The sequence below is a fragment of the Tachyglossus aculeatus genome, chromosome 2, assembly GCF_015852505.1.
Source record: "Tachyglossus aculeatus isolate mTacAcu1 chromosome 2, mTacAcu1.pri, whole genome shotgun sequence".
Classification (NCBI taxonomy): domain Eukaryota; kingdom Metazoa; phylum Chordata; class Mammalia; order Monotremata; family Tachyglossidae; genus Tachyglossus; species Tachyglossus aculeatus.
In genome coordinates this window covers 78,149,233-78,161,661 of record NC_052067.1, presented here as the reverse complement: position 1 = coordinate 78,161,661, position 12,429 = coordinate 78,149,233, and the positions used below count along the sequence as shown (strand labels likewise).

General features: G+C 41.4%; 1 protein-coding gene across 1 annotated transcript in view; it reads right to left on the bottom strand.

Annotated features, from left to right (window-relative positions):
* TXLNB (taxilin beta) overlaps positions 1 to 8,796 on the bottom strand; it is a 61,338-nt gene extending 52,542 nt beyond the window's left edge. The window contains exons 1-2 of the mRNA XM_038762390.1: positions 8,692 to 8,796; positions 1,438 to 1,875 (exon numbers count right to left, since the gene is read on the bottom strand). Coding sequence (XP_038618318.1) covers positions 1,438 to 1,861 — 424 coding nt within the window. The 5' untranslated portion in view covers positions 1,862 to 1,875; positions 8,692 to 8,796. The remainder of the gene's footprint in view (positions 1 to 1,437; positions 1,876 to 8,691) is intronic.
* Between the last annotated feature and the right edge of the window lie 3,633 nt (positions 8,797 to 12,429).

The following is a 12,429-nucleotide window of genomic DNA, read 5'->3' as shown; positions in this document are numbered from 1 at the left end:
CCATACACTAGAGTTGGTAGACATGATCCCAATCTGTAAGGAGCTTCCAGTCTATAGGGGGATCACAGAGTCTCTGTGCCTCTGGTTTCCACCTCCAGAGGTCCCTCCGGCCCAGGTCCAAGCCCTGTTCTGGGAGGGAGGAAGATAGGCTTGGAAATTCTGGGATGGGTAGGAGCAGCCTAAGGTGGCGTGAGCCGGTTGGCACGGCTGTTTTTTTAATGACATTTATTAAGCGCTTACTATGTGCAAAGCACTGTTCTAAGCGCTGGGGAGGTTACAGGGTGATCAGGTTGTCCCACGGGGGGCTCACAGTCTTAATCCCCGTTTTATAGATGAGGTAACTGAGGCCCAGAGAAGTCAAGTGACTTGCCCAAAGTCACACAGCTGACAATTGGCAGAGCTGGAATTTGAACCCATGACCTCTGACTCTTGTAGGGCAGACACCACTTCTCTAGATTGTAAGCTCCTTGAGGGCAGGGGTCATGTCTCCTCACTCTAGTGTATTCTCTCAAGTGTCTAGTGCAGAGCTCTGCACAGAGAAAATGCTCAATAAATACTACTGATTGATGTCTAAAAGAGAACTGCCTTCTGAAGGAAACTTTGGATAAATCTGGCATGGTATACAGAGGCAGATTTGGCGGTGCTATTCCAGAGGCCACAGAAAGCACTGACTAGGCTCCTTTTTTCAAACTTCTACCTGGCTGGGGGACACTAATAAGCAGCGTGGCTCAGGGAAGCAGCGTGGCTCAGTGGAAAGAACACGGGCTTTGGAGTCAGAAGTCATGGGTTCAAAGCCCGGCTCCGCCAGATGTCAGCTGTGTGACTTTGGGCAAGTCACTTCACTTCTCTGGGCCTCAGTGGCCTCATCTGTAAAATGGGGATGAAGACTGTGAGGCCCCCGTGGGACAACCTGATCACTTTGTAACATCCCCAGTGCTTAGAACAGTGCTTTGCACATAGTAAGCACTTAATAAATGCCATCATTATTATTATACTATTAATAGACTCCTTCTGGAGGATTAACCCTTCTCTTGTCACTGACATTAACCATCCTCTCTTCATTGACATTAGAATTGCAAATGTGAATGGTTGGAGGAAAGTAAAAAAATGGTCAACGTAAGTTTCTTTTTGTTTTCTAAGTTTAAAGAACATCTTTGATTCTTTTATCATTCTATAACATGCAGCTCTGTGGCCTGGAGCACCAAAGCGGTAACTCCAGTGACAGCTTAAACAGTCTAGAGTGATAAATTTCCTTTTTGTAGATCTTTTTCTTCAGTCGCAAGATTCTTCCATAAAACAATTTGCAGAAGCAAGCACTAATTACTGAAAAGTTATCAACAATGAGAATAGCTTAAGGTAGAGCTTAATGTGGAAACCAAAGAGAGTTTGTCCGTTTTAGGCAATGAAGCCCTGTTTATAAATCATACAACTACTCACCTAATCCTTTTAGGATTTTCTTCTCCAGCTTTTGCTCTTTAACGCTGCCAGGTTCTTTAACTCCAGAGGCTTCCCTTTCACTCTCTTCAATGGTATCCTCATTTTCCCCCTCCTCTTGGTGGCTGAGTGATTCTGTCTTCTCAGGCTTCTCCATCCCTTTAGTAGGGCTCTCCTCCACCAGGCCAGTGGCTGAGCCATAGGTCTTAATAATGTCCTCTAGCTGTTTATTCAGCTCTTCAGAAATGTCACCTTCCGTTGTTTCTCGGGGGACCCCCTCTTCTCTCTCCAGGGTGTAGTTCTTGGGTGGTGATGCCTCACCATTTTGTTCCTGAAGGCCGTTCTGATTATGGAACAATGAAGAGCTGTCCACAGGTGGGGTGGGTTGCTGTTCGGGTGTTAGGCCTGCAGGCTGGTTATTTTCCATAGCTGATGGAGAACCTGGTGGAAAACACATTTATATTGACTATTCTCTTCCTGATTGAACAGGAATGCCTAGCAGCAACACTGATTTTGTATGCATTCACAACCCACCCATAATTGATGTCTATTGAAAGCTCATGGCCAATACAGAACTCACTGTTTAAACTTTTTAAACTTACCTCTGATATTTATACCCTAAAGTTTAAATGGAAAGGCTCATTAAATCTGAACATAGTTAAGTAACTATAATTTTCTTTAATAAAGGCACACCATCAAAGCAAAATTCACTCTTACCTATAGATCCTATCTCATATTATGGAACCTGAAAAAATGAACTGTAATTGATTTTTTTGGTCACTGCTGAAATTTGTTACCATTTCACTCAGCATGCTTAACTCAGATCGGTTTCACTTCCTGATTCTCTTTCTCAAACAGGGACAATTTGAGTTTGTACCATACAGGAGAGGAGATATTTCAAGTATTTTCTATCATTTTATGACCATTGTACTAAAAGTCAAATGAGACTTTTAAAAAAACCTCAATTTCCTTTTAATCATAAAAATCAATTTGGGTTTCAAAATCTGAATTGACTTTCCTTTGAAATAAAATAATTTCTCTGCTGGTTGCAATGCTTTATTCTGTTTGAACTGTATTAAAAATTAAAAATTAATATTTGGCAATGCATACATACCAATCAGTATTTAAACAAAAATACTCCTAATTTTTCCTAATTATATACAAAGGAATTTCCTGCCTTTGTCATTTGTAAATAGTAAGCAGTGTCAAATGTGTAAAACAAATTTGATCTGTAAATAACTAGCAATCCAATTATTATTTTAGCATTGCAAATATTATAATTCCAAGCAGGAAAAGAGACATTTCAAATCAGACATACAAGAAACTCAATTATCCACGCAGTAGCTCTAATTAGGAAAACAGAGAATTCCAGTTTAAATAATAAATGTCTGAATCCAGACAGGCTCTGGGGAATTGGAAGAAGAACTAGGGAGGTAGATTGGTTTCACCTCCCCCTCCCTCGCTTTCTCTCTTTCCTTTTTTCCTTCTTCCCTTTTTCTCCCTCTCTTTCTGTCTTTTTCCTCCTTCCCCCCACATCATCTCCTGTTTTCTCCTTTTAACCCCCTCTGGGTCAAACCTTGTCCCATCTAAGGTGACCGAATTTTCCTGGTTATTTTAACTTAGGCCCTCCCTACCATCCCCAACTACTCTTTTGCTACCTGCTCTCAGGCTCCCTTCTACCTCAACTGTGGTCTGAGGAGATCTGAAATCGCCCCACTGGGGCCTGAGGCCAGGACACCTCAATTTCCCCAACATTTTGAATTGTAGAGTGCTTTTAATTTTAATCAAAGTGCTTTCCCATGAATGACCTCATTTCATCCCCACAATATCCCTGTGAGGAAGGGAGTGGCAGGAATTATTAGCTCCTTCTTCCCTTTCCCTACCTCTCTTTCTACATCTCTCTCTCCTTTTTTTCCTTAGCCTCCCAGGGCTTCCAATGAGGAAACTAAGTGAAGCCTTAGTGGAACGAGCATGGGTCTGGAAGTTAGAGGACCTGAGTTCTAATACTGGCTCTTCCACTTGTCTGCTGTGTCATCTTGGCCAAGTCATTTAACTTTTGTGCGCCTCAGTTTTCTCAGCTGTAAAATGGAGATTCAATACTTGTTCTTCCTCCTAATGAGACCATGAGCCCCATGTGGGCAGGAATTCTGTGTGACCTGATTATGTCCTATCTATTCCAGCACTTAGTACAATGCTTAGTCATCATCATCATCAATCGTATTTATTGAGCGCTTACTATGTGCAGAGCACTGTACTAAGTGCTTGGGAAGGACAAATTGGCAACATATAGAGACAGTCCCTACCCAACAGTGGGCTCACAGTCTAAAAGGGGGAGACAGAGAACAAAACCAAACATACTAACAAAATTAAAAAAATAGAATAGATATGTACAAATAAAATAAATAAATAAATAAATAGAGTAAAAAATATGTACAAACATATATACATATATACAGGTGCTGTGGGGAAGGGAAGGAGGTGAGATGGGGGAGGAGGTAAGATGGTAGTCTATAGTAAGCGCTTAACAAATGCCACAGTTATGATTCTTATTTTTATTTTTTATTTGGCAAACATTTATTCATGCCTGGGCTAGGACTAGACACATTCAGATCTCTACTTTCCTGGTTAGGGCTATTATCAGACAGTGAGCAAAGGGAAAAAGAAGAAATGACAAAGAAATCCATCCAATGTGACAACTTTTTTATGGTATTTGTTAAGCACTTACTATGTGTCAAACACTGTTCTAATTACTGGGGTAGATACAAATTAATTAGATTGGGCACCATCCCTTTCCCGTATGAAGTTCATAGTCTAAGTAGGAGGGAGAACAAGGGAACTGAGGCACAGAGACATTTGTGATTTGCCCAAAGTAACACAGCAAACAATCGGCAGAGCCAAGATTAGAAACTAAGTCCTGTGTCTCCCAGACCAATGCTCTTTCCAATGGGCCCTGCTACTTTCCAACCTTTATAAAGATATGATGATGGAAGAGTTTGAAATTATTTGTTAAGATGTTCATTCAACTGATCGTGTGTCCTCCATATCTCTGAATGCAGCCACCCCCTCTAGAGTGTAAACTCATTGTGGGCAGGGAATGTGCCTGTTATATTATTATGCTGTACTCTTCCAAGTGCTTAGTACAGTGCTCTGCACACAATAAGAGCTCACAGCGCTTAGAACAGTGCTTTGCACATAGTAAGAGCTTAATAAATGCCATTAAAAATACATACAATTGACTGACAGAGCTATTATGCTGCCATTTTCAAAGACTGGTCTAGCTGAGCACTAGGCACACTGCTACTCTGGAGGAGAAGTTGCATTCCTGTGCTCAGACAGCCAATATAAGTAGATAGTTGGGGTTCTTTTTCAAAGATATCTCCAAGATGCATCCATGAGATATATTAATTTCCAAATTAGACTCAAATAGTCTTTAATTTATGGTGTGAAGGAATAGTCATCTGTGAAAAAGTTTTTATTTCAGTCAGATATTTAAAATGCCACAAGGTCTTGGGCTTCCTACCCAAAGTATCCCCGAGTCTGTGTCCCAAGGTCTGAAGGGATAGTTTGAAGTCAACATTATTGATGTTTCTAATGCCTTTATCCCTGAATGAAGACTGCACATTCCAAAATGTTCCCATTCTTTGTCCAGGGCCCAACTCAGTGCTTTCTTCAAATGGGCTAATTATTGGATTTTTTATGGTTAGACTTCTCACTCCACCAAATCTTTGGCTACAGCGACTGATAAATGGCCCACCTGGACTGATCCTTTAATTTCCCCCATCCACCGGGATGTGGAGTAAAATGCAGCAGGAGAAGAGGCAAAGGAAGGAACTCTAATTGTGCCCATCCCTCCTGTGCAGAACCCAGATTGTTGTTGGAGTCTAACGGAAATAGTACTGGGGACTCAAAAATGGGTAAAAGATGTGACTGTTGAGAACAAGAAAATAATAGTTGCAAGAATATTTGGGGCTGGATAAAAAACCTTATTTCAGTTTGGAATGCAATTAAAAATACCTATTTTGGGTAAGCCTCCTGTCTTTGAAGATGATGTTAATAATAATAACATCCGTGAACCTTTGGGCATTTGATACGTGCCCCAACTCCACATCATTTATGTACTTATCTTTAAGTTACATGTTATAAATTACTTATATTAATGTCTTTCTCCCCCTCTAGACTGCAAGCTTGTTATGGACAGGGAATGTGTCTGCTAATTCTGTAGTATTTACTCTCCCAAGCGCTTAGTACAGTGCTCTGCACATAGTGAGTGCTCCATAAGTACTGTTGATTGACCGATTGGTATTTAAGTGCTTTCTATGTGTTAAGCACTGGAATAGATACAAGATAATCAGTTTGAACACAGTCCCTGTCCCATATGGGGTTCACAATCTATGGAAGAGGGAGAACAGGTAATTACACCATTTTACTGATTAGGAAACTGAAGCACAGAGAAGTTGCATGTCTTTCCCAAGGTCATACAGTAGGCAAGTGGCAGCACCAGGATTAGAACCTAGATCCCCTGGCTCCCATTTCCTCAGGCTATACTGTAACAAGAGGAATAACTTGTAACAGTCATGGCCTTTAAAGTCTTTTTTTTACTCCAAGAAGTGTTACCTGGGAATGAAAATAAACTTGAACCAAAAGAACCTCAAAATGGTTAATTCCAAGCACAAGAATGTGATACAGGTGGATCAAATGAAATCCCATCCCCTAGCATCATTTGGCTTTAAAAACCTCTTCTCCAGTCCTTTGGATGTCTAATAATAATAATAATTATGGTATCTGCTAAGCGCTTACTATGTGCCAAGCACTGTTCTAAGCACTGGGGTAGATACAAGGTAATCAGGCTGTTTGACATGAGGCTCACAGTCTTAATCCCCATTTTGCAAATGAAGTAACTGAGGCACAGAGAAGTTAAGTGGCTTTTCCAGATCACACAGCAGACTAGTGGCAGAACTGGAATTAGAACCCATGTCCTCTGATTCCCAAGCCCATGCTCTTTCCACTAAGCCACGCTGCTTCTCTAAAGAAGTGATCAAACTTTGTTTGGATCCAGTAAAATGAAGGAGTTTTCGTAGGAGCTCAAGGATTTCTGTTAAACTCTAAGATTTAAGTACTATTATGTAAGGGAGAAAGCTGGCTGAAATAGTAGTCCTTAAATAATAGAAGAGACACTACGTGCTCAGTAGGAGTAGCATTTCCAGAGCCGTGGGCATTAAATTTCTTTTCCTGATAAGGCCCATAAGTGTCTGTAAAGCTCAGTTAAAGACATACTTTGCCATCCTTGGCTTCCATGAAAATAAATGATCTGTCCCTCAGTTACCTCATCTATAAAATGGGAATTAAGACTTTGGGACTATGTCCAACCTGATTATCTTCTATTTACCGCAGTGCTTAATACAGTGTCTGGCACATTGAGAGCATGTGTCTGGGAGTCAGAAGGACCTGGGTTCTCATCCTGACTCTACCACTTGTCTGCTGTGTGACCTTGGACAAGTCACTTAATTTCTCTGTGCCTCAGTTACCTTATCCATAAAATGGGGATTAAGACTGGAGCAGGGATTGTGTCCAACTTGATTTGCTTGTGTCTACCTCAGCGCTTAGTATAGTGCCTGGAACATAGAAGTGCTTAGAAAATGCTATGAAAAAGAACATTTGTTTTTAACATTTCATCTGAAAGATAGAAATCCCACAGCAGCTTTGTATGGTGCCGTACTCGGCACATAGTAAACGCTCAACAAATACTACTGTTATTATAGCATCCCGAATGCTGCACTCCATTTTTATTACTGGGCATGAGTCAGAGTCTTGCAATAACTCTTAATCCAAAAGTTTTGGAGCCATTGAGTTTCAACATGCTACTGACTGAATAATTCTGACATACCACAGTGGGTGTTTGTTACTGGATTCAAATAGCTGAAGGGGGTGGGGAGGCATTTGGATTAAAACTCCTTGATAATAATTCTTTAGCTACCTAACACTTTATTTTTAGGTCCCGTATTAAGTGCGGGGTAGTTGGTAACCACAAAATGAAAGATTGAGACCTCATGTAACACAGTATATAGCACAGTTCTGCTGGAGAGAATGGAAAAAAACACAAACATGTATTTTGTTGTGAATTTCTCACTGCATATGATACTAAAAGCTTAGTGGCTACTTGGGAATAGATTCTTAAAAAGTAAACAGTGCGTTCACCTGAGGGTGTTCCATAAATACTTGTGGATCGACTAACTGAAAAATAGACGCTCTCCTTGAACCAGCACAGTTCTTCAACCCGTATTCCAGGTGATTTTATAAAAAGCTTCTCTTCCATCCTGGGAATGTCCTTTCCCTGTCACTCTTGGAGAATGAGACCTCACTGCATGTGCACCCTGGCTATATTTAGCTGGTGCCTCCCTATGACCCAACAGAAAGACACATGGCACCTGCTACTGAGCCAGGAGCTATTTTAAGTCCATCTAAAAGAGAGTCGTGGCATTTAGTATTCATCCTTGAGACTCAAGGAAAGAGAAAATATTAAAAAATAAAAAAAGAGAGAGAATCCCATATCTGATTAATTACAAAGCCGAAAAGTACACAATTGTGGTTTTCAAAGTTTATTGGGCAAGTTATTGGAAACTGAAATCAGATTTGAATTTGTCCTTTATCCTCAAGGTGGTAAGTGAAAAGCTGACTGTCCGGTCTCAGTTTGGGTCTGTTTAGTCCAAAGACAAACAAATGTGCTTGGTTTTATAGTCCCATAACCTTCAGATGCATTTTTAAAATGATAAATCAAGTGTTGCATGTTCAAGTTATTGCAGAAAATGGACGTCCTGCCTGCCATTTTAGGAAGACTTTAACAGGGTTCCTGAATTCTATGGGATCTGTAATGCTAGCTGGACATTAAGTCAACATCAGGAAAAGCTATATCCAGGGGGCTTTCTGTGTTCTGAATTCTTGGCCATCGACTCTATTCTAAAAGTAATTTTATTTATGGCAGAAAATAATCTTTCTAAAGTTTGTTTGGGATAAAGCCTGTTGAATATTTTACAAAGTATTTAGAAACCAAATTTCTCATTTCTCATTCTCCTGCTAGCCCCAGGAGAAGGTGCCTGGGTTGTATTATGCTTCTGGCCCAAATGTCCCCTCTTCAGCAGCACATCTTAAACACAAATGGAGCAAAGAAAAAGCCTCACACCATTCACCTTTTGAATTTGATCACCAACTATACCGGCTCCTCCTATTTTATGAAAGGAGGTAAAGGTCCATCAGACTTACCAGTAGGTGAGACGTGGAGTGGAGAGGAGAGATAACAAGAGGCCAAAGGCAGGAACTGAGCAACAGCGGCAGCAGAACAGGGCAGGACAGAAGTCCAGCAGGACACTCACCCTCTTTGAGAAAGAGGAAGGGAGGTGGGGTGGGGGTTGGGGGGGGGGAAGAGAGAGAGAGAGAGAGAGAGAGAGAGAGAGAGAGAGAGAGAGAGAGAGAGAAGAAAAGGGAGAGTAAGATAGAAATGGAGGGGGGGGGAGGGAGAGAAAGTGACAGAGCTAGAGAAAGTGTAGAGGAAAACAGGGAGTACCAGAGGAGGGAGAGAAAAGAGAGTGAGATAGAAATGGGGAGAGGGACAGAGAGAGGGGGAAGGAGGGAGAGTGACAGCTAAAGAGAAGAGGAAAAGAGAGAGTACCAGAAGAGGAAGAGAGGAAAAGAGAGAGTAAGAAATGAGGAGGCGGCGGGGGGGGGGGGGGGGGAGATAGTGTGAGAGAGAGAGAGAGAGAGAGAGAGAGAGAGAGAATAAGAGACGAGGGAGTGAGGTGGACTTGATGAGACAGGAGGTTTAAACATTGACTCCTTGGGGGACTGGCGTAGGTAGAAGAGGCACTGCTACTGATCAGGATTGAACTGAGAAAAACTTTGAAGGTCTTTCCCCACTGCAATAAAAAATAAATATTGTGAGTTTGTAACTGTTCTGCTCATTATACTTCCCTTCAAATTTCCTTTGCTATTCCGTTGTGTGTTCCATTTTAATTTATCTCATTTCTGAATCTGTAAACACTTTCTGGTATGGTTTCTAATTCCTCTTACTCGAGGTGCCAACTTTTCCTTTTAAAGTGTGGGAGCAGAAAGTGGGAGGATTTAGGAAGGCGGGGAGAGGTAGGAGACAGGATTCAGGAAGGTGACATTTCGGGTCTTTTCAGCCCTGATTGGCTGAAAATCTCAGGATTTGTCAGAGATTTGGATTGAGAAAAGCTAAAAGTCCAGCTCCAACAGCTGTGTGGGGGCAGTTACTCCTATTGTCCACATAGAATGGGCAGATATGCCTCTTATTTTGCCCTCTCATTCCAGATGAATTAATTCCAATTGTTGTATATTATATGGTGTTGGATTGCTATGTTTTAGGAGATAGTAGAGGAGTTAAATGTTTTGAGAAACCTAGAAGAAATATTTTATAATTATGGTGATATATTTGAATAATAATGACAAAAATAATAATAGCAACAAGGCTCACAGTCTTAATGCCCATTTTATAGATGAGGTAATTGAGTCTCAGAGAAGTTAAGTGACTTGCCAAGGTTACGCAGCAGACATGTGACAGAGCTGAGATTAGAACCCAGATCCTTCAGACTTCCAAGCCTGTGCTCTATCCACTTGTCCATGCTGCTTCCCTATAATTGTGGCATTTGTTAAGCACTTAGTAAGTACAGTCAAGCTCTGTACTAAGTGCTGGTTTAGATACAAGGCAATCAGTTCAGACAGTCCCTGTCTCTCATGGGACTAGCAGTCCACCCCGAAAGGATAACAGTTATGGAATCCCCATTTTGCAGATGACGGAACTGAGGCCCAGAGAAGTGAAATGACTTGCCCAGGTTCACAAAGGAGACAAATGGTGGAGCAGGGATTAGAACCCAGGACCTCTGACTCCCAGGCCTGTGCTATTTCCAATAGGTCACACTACTTCCCACAATATCCATATTTTGTTTCTACAATTTGAGAGAAGCAGCGTGGCTCAGTGGAAAGAGCATGGACTTTGGAGTCAGAGGTCACGGGTTCGTATCCTGACTCTGCCACCTGTCAGCTGTGTGACTTTGGGCAAGTCACTTAACTTCTCTGGGCCTCAGTTACCTCATCTGTAAAATGGGATGAAGACTGTGAGCCCCCTGTGGAAACACCTGATCATCTTGTATACCCCCAGCGCTTAGAACAGTGTCTTGCACATAGTAAGCGCTTAATAAATGCCATTATTATTATTATTATTATTATTATTCAGGAATCCAAGTTTAATTGTATAGTAAATCTTCTCATGGCCCAGAAAACTGTTCTGTCTACATTGACCTCCTTTTGGGAAAATGTTTTTGCCTTCGGTGAAAATAGTTGTGGTCTATTAGTAGCCATTGATGATGATGATAGCACTCTGACATGTTGTTATGTTACAGTTTTGAATCATTGAGTAATTGTTCTGCATATATATGCTACAAAGATACCATTTTATAATGAAACTTGGTAGGCGCCTGGGTACTGAACAGGATGTTCTGGTCAAAATACAATTTCAAAGACCAGTCCGTCATATGGCTAATATCAGGAAGAAATATTTCTGTACTCTTGTGAAATAAATACCCAGCCACTGAATATGCTTCCTTTCAGGTTCTTACAAAAATTCTTGTTGCATATTGGTATGTCTTGGTATTACAAAGCGCAGAAATTTTTCACAGGTGTCATTCAAAGTAATGAGCAGAACTGAGTCATTCATTCGTATTTTCTGAGTGCTTACTGTTTGCAGAGCACTGTACTAAGCGCTTGGGAGACTACAATACAATAATAAACAGACACATTCCCTGCCCACAATGAGCTTTCAGTCTAGACATCAATACAAATAAATAAATTACAGATATGTACATAAGTACTGTGGGGCTGGAGGGGGCGAGGGCTGGGGGGAGAACAAAGGGAGCAAGTCAGGCCAACGCAGAAGGGAGTGGGAGAAGAGGAAAGGAGGAGCTTTGTCTGGGAAGACCTCTTGGAGGAGATGTGCCCTCAATAAGGCTTTGAAGGCGGGGTGAGTAATTGTCTGTTGGATTTGAGGAGGGAGGGCATTCCAGACTAGAAGCAGGACATGGACTAGAGGTTGATGGTGAGATAGGCAAGATCGAGCCACATTGAGAAGGTTAGCATTCGAGGAGGGAAGTGTGTGGGCTGGGTTGTAGGTGAGGTGAGGTAGGAGAGGGCAATGTGGTGAAGTGCTTTAAAGGCAATCGTGAGGAGTTTTTGTTTGATGCGGAGATAGATGAGCAACCACTGGAGCTTTTTCGTTTTTGTAGAAAAATGATCAACTGATGAAAAGAACAGGTGTCAAAGTTATGATCACAGTATTTTGTATAAGAGTATTTTGGGTCTCACTGTATAAACTCTTATGTAAACTTGGGTCTAATGGCTTTTCACTCCCTTCTTATCAGTGGACTCTTGGGGTAATGCTCACCATTAGAGAGCTTAATTGTTCAGAGAGTGAGAAATGGAAGCAGGATGGAAACAACGGGGCTTTTGTATTTCTGTATTTCCCAAAACTCTGTAGAAACATGGAAGGAGAGCCAACTTCTCATCTTGTGTCAAGCTAGGAGGGCTCTCCGGGAGAGTTGGGTGACTTGCCTAAGGTCACATAGCCAAAGTATTTAGAATGGGTAATCCGGACTAACTACCATTCTCTTGCTTAGCCTGTTGGACAGCTTCCTGGTGTTCATGTGAAAAGGGTAGAGCTGGAACCAGAGTTTGGTTTGCATTTGTCTAAATATCAATTATATAATTACCTTCTCACTGTGCCTCGATCTTGCCTATCTATCCACCGACCCCTCACCCACATTCTGCCTCTGGGCTTTATATGTTCCTTTCCTTCTAATGTGAAAATTATTTTCCTCTTACCAGTTGCAATGTCTAAATGAAGCAACAACCAAGCTGAGAACAGAAGCAGTTTTCACATTTACCCTTACACTAACTTAGCTCTTTGCTTAAGCAAAAGAGTTGTTTCACCTT